We start from the raw sequence: 18,444 nt of genomic DNA on the forward strand, positions 1-18,444 counted from the left end.
CTTAGGCTGAAAAGCCAACTTAGGAGTTTTTTGTTTCTTTTTTTAATGTTTTGGCCTGGTGGTGTAATAAAGTTGACCTTTTCTTTTAACATTAAGGAACGCTTAGTTTAATAACGTGTACGTGTCTCAGACCCTTACTAATTATCTGGGAGCAACATGGGCTGCTAAGACTTCCGTAAGCAAGTGTTTTGCTTCTGTCGGACAGGTGAAGACAGCTCAGAAATGATGCCACAGCCTGGCTTGGCATTATTTGAGTGAGCAACCAGAATACTTGGAACTCGGGAGCTCTCTCATGATTGTCAACCCTCCCACCCATTTTTTTTGCTTGAAGTAAGCCATAGTTTGCTATTTTTTACAAACTGGCAATGGTTTGTTTCACACTAGGATCGGAGGGAGAGAAATCTCTCTGTGGGAGGGAAAAAGGGAGTACCTGAACCCAAGAATCCTTATGCTCATTAAAGACAACACCAAACCATAGTTTGCTATTTATGAACTGCCATATAACACAATAGGGTTTGCTAATGTTGCCAAGAAATCCCTTGCTTGCAGACTTTCTGGTTAGGAGGAAGTTTTGATTTAAAGCTTTGGATCTAACTGTGTGCAAGTGTCCTGGCACCTCTTTCTCCAAAAACAAAGCCACCAGAAAAACAGATGGGGAATTTAGACCAAAGAAGCAATGGCATGGGAGGGGCATTTCTCAACTCCATATCACAGTTATGGTGGCAAGAGATAATGATCCGCCTTTCTAATGCATCCATTGAGCTCCAGCCTCTACTCCAGGCCCAGTATTGGGCTTCCTTGAGAACCATAGATTGGGAGTTCTGTTTCAGCTAAGTATTGTGTTCACAATCCATCCGGCAAAGAGGACCTGCTGAAAAGGGCTCTTCTTTCATTTGAGGGTTTTGTAGTGTTCCTCTAGTCATTAAGTATATATCACTTGAATTCTGCTTCCTTGCGTGTGTTTTTTTAAAACGTGCCAAACCTTACTGTGAATTTGGCCCCCGAGTTTCCAGCATGTCAGCTGAGCTTTGTTCCTTGACAAAGGTGTTGGCCTGTGTTCCATTTTCACATTTCGGGGGGGTGGGGTATGCTTGGCTTGTTCTTTCCATCTTCAAAATATTAGGAGACTTAACAGGACCAGATTTGCTGGCTGACAGAAGGAAGTTGTGCTGGAACAGAAAGGAAAGTTAGAGGCAACTGCCCTAAACATGCAGCCTCCAGTCAGTGTTGAAACCAAGATGTTGCATGTTCACCGGCTGCCCATGACGGGGTGGGAAATAAATGCGTCATTTTGGTTGCCAAAGTCTTGAGTGGTTAGGAAATAGATCCGGAATGGCACCATGGCCAGACTTCAAAAGAGTTGTTCAGATAGTTAATACTATTGCACCATAAAACCTCTCTTCTACACTCCTTCCTAATGAAGCAAATCAGAAACAAAACACCACCTTGTTATACATTCGTACCTTGGAAGTTGTATGGAATCTGTTCTGGACTAAGAGCTAAGCTGTTGAACACCAAGGTACGACTGTATTCTCCCCTGAGCTGTGCTACCCAAAAACTTGACACTTATACAGGCACAGTAGGCAGCACAGCGTTCCTTCTGCAACGATTATGCGGTGAAAACTTTGGGATCAATTTTAGGGCCTGAAAAAAGAGGTGTGACTATTATGCGGTGGCGGTGATTATGTAGTGAAATACGGTATTTAATTATATAAAAATAAGACAAGAAGAGGGCCAGGTGCTTTTCTCTCCCCTCCTCACCCCAGCTCAAAAACCAAAGTATTTTGGTTTTGTTTCCATTTCTAAAATGAAGATGCTTTCAGCGCTCACCCACCCACCCCATTCCAGGTTGTGACTGCTGCAGAACTGCCATGCAATTCCCAGTGGTTGCAATTTGACTTCTGCCACGGTCAGGGAAATGGAAGGCAAAACTTAAACCACAATAAATTCAGTTAAATACAGGAAAAGGCTCATCTCTGGTGTACTGGTACATGGGAACCCCTGAGGAAGAGCATTAAAATCGTGCTCAGAAATGGCATAGTAATCCTGCGCATGAACCAAAACTGTTGGGTTTTCACACTTTGGCCTCCTAAGCATAATAATGCCGGCTGTTCCTCTTCCCCTAAGCCGGGCCTCTTCTCTGTCCGTTGCCTAGGTGCAGAGCTCTTCCGTATGGTCGGGTGTTTTTGCTTGCCCTAAGGGGAAGCGGGTGCCAGGAGGAGAACTTTACTGGTGTTACTGCACTTCTGTCACAAATAGGGACCCTTTTCTTCTTGCTGGGTAGGTGGGGGATATTTGTATATTTTATAGAATGCACACAGCACCAACAATGTGAATGGCACTTTGAGTAACACGCAAAGGACAGATCACTCATAGGGTCATAGAACTGTAGAACTGAAAGGGACCCAAGGGTCATCATCTGAGGGATAGCTCAGTTGGTAGAGTGTGAGACTCTCAATCCCAAGGTTGTTGGTTTGAGCTCCACTTTGGGCAAAAATATTCCTTCATTGCAGGGGGTTGGGCTAGATGACCCTTGTGGTCCATTCCGTGTCTACAGTGTCTGTGATCTAGTCCAACCCACTGCAATGCAGGAAGCACAGCTAAAGAATCCCTGACAGATGACCATCCAACTTCTGTCTAAACACCTCCATTGCAGGAGAGTCCACTTTCTTCCAAGGCAGTCTGTTCTACTCTAGAACAGCTCTTACCACCAGAAGGTTCTTCCTAGTGTTTAGTTAGAATCTTCTTTCTTGTCGTTTAAATATATTGCTTAGGGTCCTCCTCTCTGGAGTAGCAGAAAACAAGCTTGCTCCATCTTCCATGCCCTCGCCTGCCGTTCAGATATTTCAAGATGGCTAGCCTATCACCTCTCAGTCACTGCCCACAGTAACTTACAATCTTTTTTTAAAAAATAATAATATTTTTATTAGGAATTTCAACAAGACATTTTATCAAAAAACACATCCTCCTTAATTCCCCCCTATTTCCCCCATTCCCATAAAGTAACCCCCCCTCCCCCCCTGACTTCCCTCAGCTCCTCTCTCTGGATTATCAACAAATGTTATTCTCTGCATGTTACAAAATTGTATAGATCCTTAATTTATCTAACTAGCTATTATCAATAAAAAGTTTGTGAGTGTTTATTCAAAACCTGCCAAGGAGTCCAATTCATTTTGTTGTTTCTTTAAGTACTTTGTAAAAGGTTCCCATTCGTCTTTAAAGTCACCGTGATCTTTGTCCCATACTTTATATGTCAATTTTGCCAATTCTGCATAGTCCATCAGTTTCTCTTGCCCTAGTTCTTTAGTTGGGATTTCCTCGTTCTTCCATCCTTGTGCTATTAAGACTCTTGCCGCCGTTGTCGCATACATGAATATATTTTTCAATTTCCTTGTCAGGACTTTCCCTACAATCCCTAACAAAAATTCTTTAGGTTTTTTAACAAATGTTAGATGGAACACAACTTACATCGAAGTTAGAAACAGAACTGTTAGAACCTAAGACCAAGGTACTTTCAAAAATGTATAACTTGCTGTTAAAATGGAATACACAGGATGAAACGGTCAAGTCAGCTATGATAAAATGGGCACAGGACATTGGGTACAATATTATGTTTGCTGACTGGGAAAGGTTATGGACCACCGGTGTGAGGTTCACGGCATGTAATGCCCTAAAAGAAAATATTATGAAAATGATATATAGGTGGTACATGACCCCAGTCAAGCTTGCAAAAATATATCACCTGCCTGATAATAAATGTTGGAAATGTAAAGAAACCGAAGGAACGTTCTTTCACCTCTGGTGGACCTGTCCTAGGGTTAAGGCTTTCTGGGAAATGATATATAACGAGTTGAAAAAGGTATTTAAATATACCTTTCTTAAGAAACCAGAGGCCTTCCTTTTGGGCATTGTTGACCAGAGGGTGTTAAAGAAGGACCGAACATTTTTTATGTATGCAACAACTGCAGCAAGGATACTCATCGCTAAACACTGGAAGACCCAAGATTTACCCACGCTGGAAGAATGGCAGACGCAACTGATAGACTATATGGAACTGGCAGAAATGACTGGCAGAATCTGAGACCTGGGAGAAGAAGTAGTGGAAGAGGATTGGAAGAAATTTAAGGACTACTTACAAAAATACTGTAAACTGTATGAATGCTAGGAAGGATGCAAGATTGAAAATAACATGGCACCAGCAAACTAGCTGAAAGGAATATGAGAATAGGTGAGACTAGAGAAGAAGATAAATTTTGGAGTAATGTTACGTTTAAATTAAGTATTTAAGTTTTTGATAAAAGTATTCAAAATTAGAGACAGAATATTGGAAGAATATAAAATAAGAACTGAAACAAGGTGATAATTTGCTGTTCAAAATTTTACAAACTAGGAACGCAGGAACGAGAGATGTGAGGAAGTGCAAAAAGTAAAAAAAATATGGTTATGTTTTTTGTATTATGTGTTAACTTTTTCTTTTTTATGTCTTTTTTGTTTATTGTATTTTGGTGATGGGTTTATATGTGTTGGGTGATTATAATGTATAAAATTGCTAATAAATATTTTATAAAAATAAAAAAAACACAACTTACAATCTTAACTTCGGGTCCACCAGGGCAACAGAAGGAGGAAAAACAGAGAGAGGAGATGGGAAGAATACATGTGCACTTGGGTTTACACATACTTGGGTTTAGATTTAGGAGGGGACTGAGTGGTTGAGGCAAAGGCTTTACAGGAACTGTGGGATTACAGAGGTAGTCCAGCTGGAGTCAAGTGGCTTTTCCTTGCCCTCATTCTCTTCTTCCCTTTCTCTTTCTTTCTTTCCTGCTTCCTTCTTTTTGGCTGCAGGGACGCCAATCAACCGCATCCCCATCATGGCAAAGCAGATCCTCGACCTCTACATGCTCTACAAGCTGGTGACCGACAAGGGAGGGCTGGTGGAAATCATCAACAAGAAGATCTGGAGGGAGATCACCAAAGGCCTTAACCTACCCACCTCCATCACCAGTGCTGCATTTACACTTCGCACCCAGTAAGTCCTGGACCTTCCAAAAGCCTGTGTGATATCTCAGTCTAGAACTAGATTAAGAGTTCGTGGCTGAATTCTAAGCGGTGTAGTTGCAAGGAGCTTCCAGTCTCCTTCCAACTATCCTAGGAAAGGAGACGGGGAACACCTGAATCCGAGGCCTATCACAACTTTTCCCCATCTCAGTACACTGTGATTCAGAACCCTGAAATTTCTACATTCCTGCTGTAATTAGTTATAAAAAACATACTATTTTGCTTAGCTTCTTCTGTATTTTGGGTTGTGCCTTCTTCCAGCAGCTGATAGAACTGTTGATTTACTGAAGTTATCACCAAATTGAAGCCTGACATCTCCTTCACCCTTTTAATAGCATTTCCATAATGCCATTTTTTACTTACTTTTATCTCATTTATTCTCACCCTCCCCTGCAACCCCTATGTAGTATAACTGCAGTCAGATGAAATGTTCTGGCATTATATCTGAAATTTTGTCTGCTTATGAACCATGCTTTAAAAAGAGCTTCCAAGTTGGCCTGTCAAACCACAGTTTGTGCTAACTGTGGTTCATTGTTATGTTTGGATCCGCAGATCATTGGCAAATGACAGGGCACAAAGACATGAACACAAACTTACAGGAGCAGAGTCCTGATCAGATGAGAACTAAACAGACAAGCAGCTCAAATTATGGCAGGGTCTGCTGTAACTATGGTTAGCACAAACCATGGTTTGGCTTGATGTCTGAATGAGCCCTGTGACTGGGCCTGGGCTGAGTCTTGACTAGAGTCCATCTCTGCTCTACCAAATGCAGCATTCTGTGTGGTTCTGCATCTCCTGTTCTTTGTTTTGTTTTTCTAGGTATATGAAGTACCTCTACGCCTATGAATGTGAGAAGAAGTCCTTAAGTTCTCCCGCTGAGCTGCAGGCTGCCATTGATGGCAACAGGCGGGAAGGCCGGCGGCCCAGCTACAGCTCCTCCTTGTTCAGCTACTCCCCTGCTGCCACGGGGCCTCCTTCGCTCCTGTGCCCTCCAAAGATCCGCTTCCCCATCGTTAGCCTCGCCCCTGGTGGCGGAACCAGCAACCCTCACCTGTCTTCAGCAGGCGCTCTCAGGAAAGGTCAGCCACTTACCTGGTTCGTCATTTGGGTGGTCTGAAGGGCCAGGTGCTCAGGTTTAGCAGTCAGATGGATACAGTGGGCGGAGGGTGTGTTTGCACACAGATACATGCACACATGGTGTGGCTCACAAGTGGCCACTTCCTCCAACAGATGTGAGCATTTCAGCTGGTTGTGTGCTACAGTGGTACCTCGCAAGACGAATGCCTCACAAGATGGAAAACTCGCAAGACGAAAGGGTTTTTGGTTTTTTGAGTTGCTTCACAAGACGATTTTCCCTATGGGCTTGCTTCGCAAGACGGAAACATCTTGCAAGTTTGTTCCCTTTTTCTTAAAACCGTTAATGCAGTTGCGACTTGACTTCGAGGAGCAACTCATAGCACGCGGTGTGGTAGCCTTTTTTGAGGTTTTTGAAGACTTTGGTGATTTTTGAAGCTTTTCCAAAACTTTTCCGAAACCGTGCTTCGCAAGACGAAAAAATCGCAAGACGAAAAAACTCGTGGAACGAATTAATTTTGTCTTGCGAGGCACCACTGTACATTGACATCCACCATTTTTAGTGTTCTTGGGTCAGAGCCATGTGAGCGAAGGCAGCAAAGTTTGTCACCTGGTCTTGGGCTTGGTGTATGGAGGGGAAGGGTGGCTACTAGTTGTTCCTCAGCTGCATTGACTGGCTCCCCTTTCCTCGTGCATCCAGAATAAACTTCTTTTTTCACCCCTAAATGTGTTCTCCCTCCCTGCTCTCTGCCTCATTCCCTCTCTTCACTATTCTTCATCCTTTTGACTCCTTCACTTTTTAGCCGTTTCCGTCATAACCGTGCAGTCCTTCCCTGAATTCATTTACACTAAACTTATTTACTTCTGCCCCCTCTTCTTTTGTCCTAGTTTTAGCAGGTTGTCAGCTGCCTGCTCGTGATCTCCCTGAAGCATTTACATTCCTGTTAGTGCAAGGAGGGGGAACAAGTGTCATCCCTTCCCTGCCAAGTACAACTGGGGTGGGAGAGAATTATTATTATTATTATTATTATTATTATTATTATTATTATTATTATTAATTCCATCTGGCTGGGTTTCCCCAGCCACTCTGGGCGGCTTCCAACAAAATATTAAAATACTATAAAACATCAGACACTAAAAAATTCCCTAAACAGGGCTGCCTTCAGATGTCTTCTTAAAGTCAGATAGTTGTTTATTTCCTTGACATCTGAGGGGAGGGCATTCCACAGGGCGGGCGCCACTATCGAGAAGGCCTCTGCCTGGTTCCCTGTAACCACTTCTCGCAGGGAGGGAACCGCCAGAAAGCCCTCGGAGTTGGACCTCAGTGTCCAGGCTGAACGATGGGGTGGAGATGCTCCTTCAGGTATACTGGGCTGAGGCCATTTAGGGCTTTAAATGTCAGCACCAACACTTTGTGCTCGGAAACGTACTGGGAGCCAGTGTAGGTCTTTCAGGACCAGTGTTATGTGGTCTCGGCAACCGCTCCCAGTCACCAGTCTAGCTGCTGCATTCTGGATTAGTTGTAGTTTCCAGGTCACCTTCAAAGGTAGCCCCACGTAGAGTGCATTGCAGTAGTCCAAGCGGGAGATAACCAGAGCATGCACCACTCTGGCGAGACAGTATGCGGGCAGGTAGGGTCTCAGCCTGCGTACCAGATGGAGCTGGTAGACAGCTGTCCTGGACACAGAATTAACCTGCGCCTCTATGGGCAGTTGTGAGTCCAAAATGACTCCCAGGCTGCGCACCTGGTCCTTCAGGGGCACAGTTACCTCATTCAGGACCAGGGAGTCCTCCCCACCCACTCACCTCCTGTCCCCCCAAAACAGTACTTCTGTCTTGTCAGGATTCAACCTCAATCTGTTAGCCTCCATCCATCCTCCAACTGCCTCCAGTCACTCACACAGGACCTTCACCACCTTCACTGGTTCCGATTTGAAAGAGGTAGAGCTGGGTATCATCTGTATACTGATGAACACCCCTGATGATCTCTCCCAGCGGCTTCATATAGATGTTAAAAAGCATGGGGGAGAGGACAGAACCCTGAGGTATCCCACAAGGGAGAGCCATGGGGTCTGAACATTCATCCCCCAACACCACTTTCTGGACACTGCCCAGGAGGAAGGAGTGGAACCACTGTATAACAGTGCCCCCAGATCCCAGCCCCTCAAGGCAGTCTAGAAGGATGTCATGGTTGATGGTACAAAGGCCGCTGAGAGATCCAGCCGAACTAGGAAACAGCTTTCACCTTTGTCCCTAGCCCATCGGTGATCATCGACCAGGCAGTTTCAGTCCCATGGTGAGGCCTGAATCCCGACTGGAACGGATCCAAATGGTCCGCATCCTCCAAGCATGCTTGGAGTTGTTCAGCAACTACCCACTCAATCACTATGCCCAAGAATGAAAGATTTGAGACTGGGCAATAGTTGGCTGGGTCTAAAAATGTTTTTTTAAGAAGCGGTTTAATAACCTGCTCTTTCATTGGGTCTTGGAAGGCTCCCTTGTAGAGGGAAGCATTCACCACCCCGCAGAGTCCATCATCCAGCCCTTCCCGGCTCGCTTTTATTAGCTAGGATGGGCAAGGATCAAGGAGACAGGTGGTCGGTTTCACTCGAATCCTTACCTTGCACAACTGTTTTGCTCTTTCCTTCAGAAAGAAGTTCTTAACATACAGCCAGGATCTCCTTTCTTGTCATTTGAATCCATTGATTTGAGTCCTATACTCTGGGGCAGAGATTCATAACTGCTCTCAGCCAGTCTCAAGCATCCTCCTCTGGGGCAGCGTACTTAGTAAGTGGTGGCTGGGCAACACTGTGCTGTGTCAGATGAAACTGAATTTCTGGACCTATTTCCAAAAACACTTTAATCGCCACAATGGATGATGACCTGTGCCAGGAGAAAGACAGGGAGCAGGACCCTACTGATTTCTTTCAGACCACCTGGACTCAGCTCTTCCCTGTCCCCAGAACCCCTACGGTCTCTTTCCTCATTGGCCTATTATTTATTTATTTAGCGTATATACTGCCCTACACCCAAAGATCACATAATTTTTTGGTGTCAGTGCCAGGGATGAAGCGGTTGCTGCCTTAGAGGGGAAAGGGAAGGGCAGTGCTGCTAATAGCATTGTGAGGATGGTGCTTCCAGCCTTGGGCAAGTTGCCGGTTGAGCCATGGCTCCCGCCTCAGCTTGCCTCGAGGTCCCTGAGTGGCCCGTTTGCTTTCCTAGGTGACGGCGTCCCCTTGACCGTGTCCACGCCAAACCGCATTGCCATGCCTGTGGCCTTGGCGAATCAGCAGGCGGCTGTGACGGCAGCGGCACGAACCGCTACCCTGGACCAGCTGAGGGAGAGGCTGGAGTCTGGGGAGCCCGCGGAGAAGGTGGCGCGGATGACGGAGGAGGAGCAGCGCTTCATCCAGCAGGCCTTTCAGCGGAACCTCTTCAGCATGGCCCGGCAGCTGCCCATGAAGATCAAGATCAACGGCCGAGGTGAGGCCGCCATGGCTCTGCTGCAGCCTTTGGACTATAACTCCCATCGGCCACAGCGAGCGCACGTAGTTCAAAGCATCTGGAGAGCGTCAGGTTGGCAAAGGCTGATGGGAGTCGTAGTCTAAAACTGGCCGACAAAGTGGGTGGTAGCATCCCCTGGGGAGGTGGGGTTCCCTAGGGGGCTCTAAGAGGCAAGGGGGCAGCAGGGGGGCACTGGAGGTGCTGATTTAAATCTCCTGCTAAGTGACCTTAAACCAGGCATTGGGAAACGGGCGTCACCATCAAGCCCACCCATCGCGTTAAGAGTTTGCTGAACAGTGAAGCCATGACGAAATGTGGTATCTAAGACTTGTTCAGTGACTGACAGGCTTATCTCATATCAAGTTCATCAGTTAAGCTGAATTAATGGAACTAGCTTTAATTGGATGTTGAATAAAAGTGCAATTAATTGCTACTGTTTTGAATCTTATTGTGTTATTATCTTCCTTAGTGGGCTGTGCAGACTGCTATTCCGAATAATGCTTTTTGGAGGGTAGGGACTTGATGCATGAGGGAAGCACAGTACTCATCACAATGCCCTGGCCTCCCCCACCCCCACCCCACACCCAAGAATGGGATGTGGGCAGATAGGTGCAACTTCTTGGTTTAAACCAGTGATGAGCAAACCACAGCCCTCAGACCACATTTGGCCTCATGGGAGATTTTACCCCTTGAGAATCACCTGGCTACTCCTCCTTCTCACTCCCGACCCCCTTGGAGTGGACTAGAGAGCTGATCTGTCCCTTCCCAATAAAGCTGGCTTGGCAAGCTGTGCAAGCAGGGGGGGGGGGGGGTTCAGCCGGAACTCACCAGAACTCAGTTCGGCACCTCTCAGGTGGGCGCCATTGCCATTCTAAGAGAACGAGGGAGGTGGTGTTGATGCATTCCGGCACCTCTTTTTCTAGAAAAATAGCACTGATGCAGGTGCCTGCCAGAAGTCTCATGAGATGTACTGGACTTGCTTTGCCACTGATGCATCTTCATCACCTCAGTCACAGAGGCATGAGTACAGAATGGTAGTTGGAAGGGACCCAAAGGGCCGTCTCGTCCAACCCCTTGCAATGCAGGAGAGGGGTGGAGAGAACGGCAGGTCTACAGGGTCTACCAGAGTCAGCTGTATGTTGGAGGAGGAGGATGCTGGGGGTCATTGCCCAGCCTCAAAGCCCACCGCCAGCTGGGATGTGGTGTTTTCCAGATGCAGGGATCAGGCCTGCATGCTGAACAGTTTCCACGCCAGATGTGACCCTCAGTCCAAAAAAGAAAAATTGCCATCCCTGGTTTAAACCCCTTGTGCATGACTTCCCGTGTCCAGTGTTTCCCCAGCTGAGCCATTCAGTGCCCATTGTTCCCTTCCATTTATTTTAATGGTGGATCAAGGCGTAGTGCAGAGCAAGGTGAAATCTTTACCAGTTGACCAACTATCTGGTCTGGGGAGGTGAGAGAGGGAGAGAGAGGGGGGGGGGGAAGAAAGAGAAATGCCCAAGCCAGGTCTGTCCTATGTAGTGGGATGAGCATAACACAACTCACACTGTTCTTTTCTCCTCCCCCACCAGATGATAAATCAGATTCAGCAGCGACATCAGCAGCACTGAACTGGACCCCGTCTGGCTTTGGAAGCATTAATATGTCTGTGGAAATCAATGGCACAATCTATGCTGGTGAGAGAGAAAGAGTCCACTTCTGAAATGGGGCAAGGGATTGAAGCAGGTGGATCCCTTGGAATCGGCCACCCAGTATTTGGAATAATCCAGCTTCAGGCCGAGCATTCTGCCAAGCTGTGGAATGGCTGGTCTCTGGAGAATAATTCAGAACAATCCTCTGATCACACACACACACGGCTATTGATACGCCATTGCCGCTCTGAGGAAACCAGAGCAGAGACGGGCACAAATGTGGGTGGCTTTAAAAGAGGAGAGGGCTATCGATGGCTCCTAGCCAGGATGGCTATCCTTCTGCCTCCACAGATGGATGCAGCAATGCTTCTGAATACCAGTTGTTAGGACCCACAGGAGGGTGGAGGGCTCTTGTGCTTGGATCCTGATAGCTCGTTTCTCACAGGCATCAGGAAGGCCACAGTGAGAACAGGATGCTGGACTAGATGGGTCCCCTTTGGCCTGGTCCAGCAGAGCTCTTTTTGCATTCTTACGTTATCCTTGGCCTGCTAATCTTCCTCCCTTCTCTCTGCCCCGCAGGGGTCTTGTTTGCCCAGAAACCTGTCGTCCACCTCATTGCCGGATCCAGCACGCAGAGCACCGGCGGCGGCAGCAGCAGTTCCTCCCACTGTTCTCCCAGCCCGACCTCCTCCAGGGGCACACCTGGTGTAGAGCCCTCAACCAGCTGGTCTCTCTGAGGGGGAAGCAGGGAGGAGGTGCTCTCTCTCTCTCCCTGGCCCCAAGCGGTCCTGCCGGTGACCTCGCCTCGAGGAGCCCGCTTAGAAGACCAGCCAGTGGCAGAGAAGCAAAGATCCTGTGCTGGCAAGGATCCTGCCGAGGTGGTCTCTTGCTGCCCATCTCACCTTTATTCAGGTCTTGCTGTGTCCTCGGTGGGAAAAGGAGGGCAAGGGGGCGGGGGACACAGGGCGTGTTTCAATCAGGGATTCTCTGGACAGGCTGTGTGAGTTTTTGTAGATGACTGAGCATCGCCACTGTAGCAAAAGGCGAAGGCAAGAAACCCATTTTTCCATGCTTCAAACGACTCCCCCCCCCCCCTTAACGTGACTGCAGTGTATTGACAATCCTACCCCCAGAGGCACGGGGGGAACAGCTCTCTTCTCTCATATACCACCCCCACATCCTTGAATTCCTCTCTCCAGCTTGCTTTTACACACAGAGACACACAAACCCATATTTCATCCCTCTGTGTGTTAATGTGCAGGTCTGACTGGGTCTCTTTCCTCTTCCCAGTTAGCCAGCCTTGACTCAAAGGGCCAGTCCATCTCCTGCCTGCCTCTCTCCTTCTGGTCTTAGGTTTGGCCTGCTATCTTCCTCTGGAGGAGTCTGACAGCATGGAAGTTGCCTTTCGTGCTGCTTCTGCAACATTGAGCAAGGCACCCCTGGGAGGCTGGACAGGCCTCTGGAGGAATCTGCACCAGCTGCCCTTCGCAGCTTTGCCCAGCCTTCCCTGCAGAACTGGGGCTCAGGCGCCAGCATTGGCAGGTTCTTCCACAGCCTCACTCCTATCCAGCCTCCCCATGAGGTCAAGTTGTGCAATTCTGTTTCTCCATTCTTTCTGCCTCAGGGGTGGGTGGGGATGCATGGAATTTTTTAATTTTATTTTAAAAACTCTTACCAGTCAGAAAGCTAAAGGTGAAAGTGGTTAGGGGCTCATCTAGGTCAGGCACATTTTATGCTCCACCCACCCTTGCTTCCCTGTCCTCCCTCCCCCAAATGTATCTGGGATTGGGCACCTTGATGCCGAAAGAACAAAGCTGTTCTTGCATTGCTGCTGCCTGTGTCCACTCACTTAACACTTGCCGAGAATCCTCTGTGATCCCAGCCTATCAAAGGCGGATTGGCTGCTTCCTTGTGCATTGGTGGGGCCAGCCCTAATTGACTGCCCCACAGCCCTAGAACAACCAGGGGCTTTGGAGCACCTTCCCCCACATCTTCCCTTCTAAAATCTTGATGAGGGAGCCCTGTGTTGTTCCTCAGGACAGATGAACTCCTCAATTGCTTCCCCCTCCACACTTGTGCACACACCTAGCACTTCCTTGTACCTCCCCCCCCTTGAACTTCTGCCTGTTTCTGCTTCCTCCTTGTAGCAGAAGCCCGCTGCCTGCCTGTTGCACCGGCAGCCCCCACCTCCTTGCCAACGGGGATCCGCCCTCCCTCTCCTACCCTGACGAGTCTCAGTCATGCTACAGATCTGCATCAGCTTCTCCTGAGCAGATGAAATACCTCAAAAAATATGTACTTATTGCTGTGTTGTTGTTGGGATTTTTTTTTTCTCTTTCTCTCTTCTGGAAGGATTTGCATATGTTAAAGCTTCTTTTTATATGTCTTGTTGACTGCTTTTTATTTTAAATTTTATATATTGTAGCACCAAAGACACACCAAAAAAAGGAGCCCCCTGAGTTGAAGGATCAGAAACCTTTGATGCCCTCAAGATAGCATGGAAGCACTTGGCTCATGGGGTAATAGGTGGTGGTGGAAGATGCAGGTTAATTTCTCAGGCTGACTTTCTCTCTTTCCCTCTCGTTGGTTTGATGTTGTTTTCTTCTCGAAGGGCTTATTAGTTGTTCAGGATTTCCAAAACAATCCATGTTAGGTGCATCTCAGTCCCAAAACAATGAGAGGACTTTGTTTCCTTATTACCCTTGGAAGTAAAGTCCTGGGCTGCAGTTCTGATTATTTCTGGCCTCTTGGGAGCTCGCTGGTTCTCATGGGATTCTAGCCCAAGTCCTGCATGGTAGGCGGAGCTCTGGAGGCAGCTAGGCCCTCTCAGAAGTGCAGGTGTTTCTCTCCCCTCTTTTTTGAAGGCTCCCTCAGAGGGAAAGCAGAACCCCAGCTTGGAAAAGCTAGGCACATCTGTAACTGTGAAGCTACTGGGAATGGTTGAAGTGATTTTTTTTCCCCCGGCTACAAGAAATAGATTAGGGGACGCACGCGCACTAAATCTTCTTCCTTCCACGATGTTGCTTTTGGACAAGTTCCTGCAGAGGAAAAATACACCCTTGGGAGGGAAATTATTTGTATTTGAAGGGTGTATTTAAAATGCATTATGAGTTAATAAATAAGAATGTTCCTTTCTGGACACATCTTTGAGCACAAGAATGGACCACCTGAGAAGGCAGTGGACTCTCCTTGCCTGTATGTTTTTTAAGCAGAGGCCAGAAAGCCATCTGTTATGGATGCTTTAGGTGTGATTCCTGCATTGCAGGGGGTTGGACTCGATGGTCCTTGGGGGTCCCATCCAACTCCACAATTCTGTTACGTCTTTGATGGTGCTCGGTCCTGCAGGTTTTCCGTTTTAAAAAAATACTGGATTTCTAGGTCCAGTATGTTTCTCCCAGGCGTGTTCCTCTGCAGTTACTTACCCAAGGCACTCCCAACCGCTGTGTATGTGAGCATGTACCACTGGGCCAAGGAAATTGCTGTGGTGCCAAGTTCACCAAGTGACGCCACATTCATCCCTCCACCAGTCAGATTTATCAAAGGGGACGTGAGCCATTCCTGCTGGAAGGCCTCAAGTCTGCACCAGGGAGGCTCAGCTGGCAAGCCAGATGTGGCCTGCAAAGCATTCTTTCCTGGCCTGCAGCCACCCTGCCAAACTTTAAGCAAGGCATTGTACAAAGTCTAGCCTTTGTAGGAGAGAAAGAGATTCCACGCTTCAGTGTTATCTCTCTTCAGCCAACAGCTGCTTGGAAAAGCAATGGGACACTGGATGCTTTCCAGCAGACCAAAACTGCAGAGAACCAAGTCAGTCCATCAGAATCTTGTTTTTAAAAATGCAACAGCAGATTAATCCTGCAACTAAATTGTCACAGAATACAAACAAACCTTGAAGAAAAGATCTGCTGAAACTGAAAGCTTGCTCATACTTGGGGTGTTTTAGTTGACCTGATAAAGGTTTTACACTGCTGTTACTGTAGGAGATTCCCTACCCATTTCATTGTATTGCTGTCTCATGCAGATTCTGGGAAAAACAAAGCTCCACACCCAGGCTACCTCTTCTGCAGATCTTTGCGAAGCAATTCTGCCCCCCTCCCCCAACTGATTGCCTTATCCCAAGTGACTGTGTGGCCCCCAAACTGTGACACTCATTCGTCCTGGATTATTCGGAGCAGATAGTGTGTCAAAACACACCTCTGGCCCCTGGGCCGCTGCTCTAGGGAACACAGAAGCCTGGGTCAGATCTGGCCAGCTGTGGACCGAATAGTCTGCAAACATTTCTTTTTCCTCCCTTGCCACAACCTTGCTAGATTTGAATGAAACATGTGGCTGGAATTCTCCCCGCATACTCAGAGATGGGGATTCCACAGGATAGCATTGTGTTTGGGGCTTTGCAAATAATATCCCAGACCTGACTACACTAAGGTGTGTTGCGGATTGTGCAGCAAAATCCAGCTCTGTCCCCTGCAGCAGCAGCGACCCCCACCCCACCCACAGCTGACTTGATAAGGTCGAGGCCTTATCTGTGGCCAGTTCTCAGGGCCCCTTGCGATTCTACTTGGCTCCCTTACTGTCAAGAGTATGGCTGTTCCTCCTCTTGAAACAGAGAAGGTAGGAGTAGTGGCATCTGGAGGCTGGGATGTCGAAAATCCAAAGGCTGCCTTCAGCTTTCCACAACGGCACATTGCTTGTTGCCCCCATTTGCATTGGAAGCCCCCAGCCAAAAACATTTTGCCCTCCTGGTTGTTTCCTTCACCAGGAGCCAGGAGCTAAAGTATCTGTTAGCAGTAAAACCTGTAGTCCACCTGCTTTCCTTTGGCAGAGATGGTCTGGTTGTAAAGGCAGCTGGCTGACTTTATTCTAGCAGGCAGGAAGGTGGCCAAAGTTGGCATGAGATTTGTCCCTGTGGGCCTCTTGGCTCATTGCCTCAGGCCTCCTTCGCTTTTAAGCAGAACCTGCACCACAACCAGGGTTGGGTGTGAATCTTCTCGGGCGTTTTGCTGGCTAATCCTTTTTCTTTCTCTATTGTTTGTGTGTGTGTTTTCCCCCACCACCACTCCCAGCAACGGAAGATTGTCCCATTTGCAGTGGTGGTTGTTTTCCAGCTTAGGATCCTACAAGGCTGTTTCATACAAAGCCAGGCCATGGGTCCATTGAGCTCAGCATCATCAATACCAACTGGAAGCAGCTCTCCAGGGTTTCAGGCAGGCCTCTGGGGACAGAAGCTCCAAGCAAAACAGGTGCTGCAGCACTGAGCCGTCCCCCTTCCATTAAAGTTGAGATCCACTGAGTAATTCTAAGGAATCCTGATAAGACTGCTTTTGTCTTGTAAGCGTAGGTTTCCAGGCCTCAGTTTTAGGGGCTGGTGGTGGTGGATGAGGACTTGAAAGTGTGCAGTGTGGTTTCTGCATTTAATACGGCTCTAACCTTTCCTGCACCAATTTCCCCAATACTCACGTGACTCTGACACTTCCTCTCCCAATCCTTACCCAAGTGGAACACACAGAACAAAATCCTGTAACCATATAAACACAGGTGAATGAATATTGTGCAGAGTTGCTTGATCTGCATAACTCAGTTTCCTGGCTTCAGAACTTGTGGCTTCAGCTTTTCTTTTCTTTTTACCCTAGTGCAGAGTTCTAAGGGGTGTGTGTGTGTGTGTGTGTGTGTGTGTGTGTGTGTGTGTGAAGGCAGGGAGAGGCTTTTCCTAAACACCTTCTCTCCCCACACCCAAGCTCTGTCAGCAGTGGATTCTGGGATTTCTTGCTTTAATGTGTACCAAGCTAGACACAGACGTGGCAGAGAGAACTTGGGTCGGTTCTGATTTATGTGCAAAGCAGGCGTGGGAGGATAAGAGGCCTGATTTAATATTAAATCACTGAAAGCATAAAATTTCATACAGTTACCGGGAGATGAACCTTCACCCTCCAGCACTTTCCTCTCAACCTCCTGGGTGTCAGAGTTTGGCTCTGGGCACAGGGAACACCTGGAGGGTGATGGGAACTGGCTTGGAAGAAGGATAAACTGGGGTGCAACCTCCAAACCCATGTGCCCCAATTGATTTAAAAAGGAGCCCACTCCTCCCAGTCATCTGCGTTACCTGGAGTTTCAGGCAGAGCTGAGTTTCCGCCAATGGGTCTCTCACTGCTCTGTCCAGTTTGGTCCCATTGCACTCGATACCGTTTGCATTTCTTGCACAGGAAGGTGCTTGGAGCCCTGGGGTGGCCTCTGCCCCCCAGGCCCATCAGTTTCCTCACTCAGCTAAACTGAAAGCAGGCAGGGAGCTAAAGGAATCCAGTTCAGGGAAAAGGGTAGATTTTGGGATTTGTAACGACATTTATAAGTATATACCTCATTAAAATAAGCTGCAGCTTGGCTGTTTTCTGGGTCAGCCATTTCAGGTTGTAGAAATCCACCCCCTCTCCTTCCTTCCTTCCCCTCTTTTTGATGGGCTGGGTTGTATCGCTGTTTGTGGTGTGCTTTGCCGGGCTTTGGAGGTCGGTGGAGAAACCAGCAGCAGGTTTTTGGCTCGGTAAGGTGCAGGTGAGCAGGGCGGGGCATTCACCTTACCCAATTCTGAATATTGAAAGATTGTATGACGCTCAGGGCTTTTGATATGACAGAAGGGGCTGCTCCTCCACCCCGCTCTTCGTTTCATTTGCAGAGGCAGTTTCCTTTCCACCCCCAAATCCCACAGCAGAGATGCTGGGCTTGTGGGTGAGGTGCATCCCCACGAGAAAGGATCCTCCAGGCCCTCCTTGGCTTAGCTCTGGATTGTGCAAAGGGTTGCAGACCTGGGACTTTCTGCACACACACAGCCTGTGCTCTGCCACTGAACTACGGCCCCTCTCAAAGTCTTTTTTAAAAAACAAACACCCCTCTTTTCTGTTGCCCTGGGAAAGAGGGCCCAGTGCTTTTCAGGTGGCACTAGAAGACTCCAGGACAAGGTCCCTTCAGCCGTGGAGGTGGAAGCGGGTTTGCTGTCACACACAGCCCTTCCTTAGCGGCTGTCTCTTCCAGGGAAGGAGGCAGGTGGTTCTGAGATCTGCCACCACTTTTGCAGCAGCTGCACAGCTAGGGGTGTTTCTTTCTCTCTCTCTCTCTCTCTCTCTCTCTTAACTATTTAAAGGAAGAAATAAAATGTGATAGCCTAGATGGTGAATAAATAAATACCTCAGAT

At 47.8% G+C, this 18,444-nt stretch overlaps 1 protein-coding gene across 2 annotated transcripts in view; it reads left to right on the forward strand.

Annotated features, from left to right (window-relative positions):
- ARID3B (AT-rich interaction domain 3B) overlaps positions 1–15,175 on the forward strand; it is a 54,535-nt gene extending 39,360 nt beyond the window's left edge. For both annotated transcript variants that reach the window (XM_028742849.2, XM_028742850.2), the window contains exons 5-9: positions 4,846–5,029; positions 5,878–6,137; positions 9,355–9,615; positions 11,208–11,312; positions 11,847–15,175. In XM_028742849.2, the coding sequence (XP_028598682.2) occupies positions 4,846–5,029; positions 5,878–6,137; positions 9,355–9,615; positions 11,208–11,312; positions 11,847–12,004 (968 nt within the window). In that variant the 3' untranslated portion in view covers positions 12,005–15,175. The remainder of the gene's footprint in view (positions 1–4,845; positions 5,030–5,877; positions 6,138–9,354; positions 9,616–11,207; positions 11,313–11,846) is intronic.
- Positions 15,176–18,444: the final 3,269 nt, after the last annotated feature.

This window comes from Podarcis muralis, chromosome 9, assembly GCF_964188315.1.
Source record: "Podarcis muralis chromosome 9, rPodMur119.hap1.1, whole genome shotgun sequence".
Lineage (NCBI taxonomy): Eukaryota > Metazoa > Chordata > Lepidosauria > Squamata > Lacertidae > Podarcis > Podarcis muralis.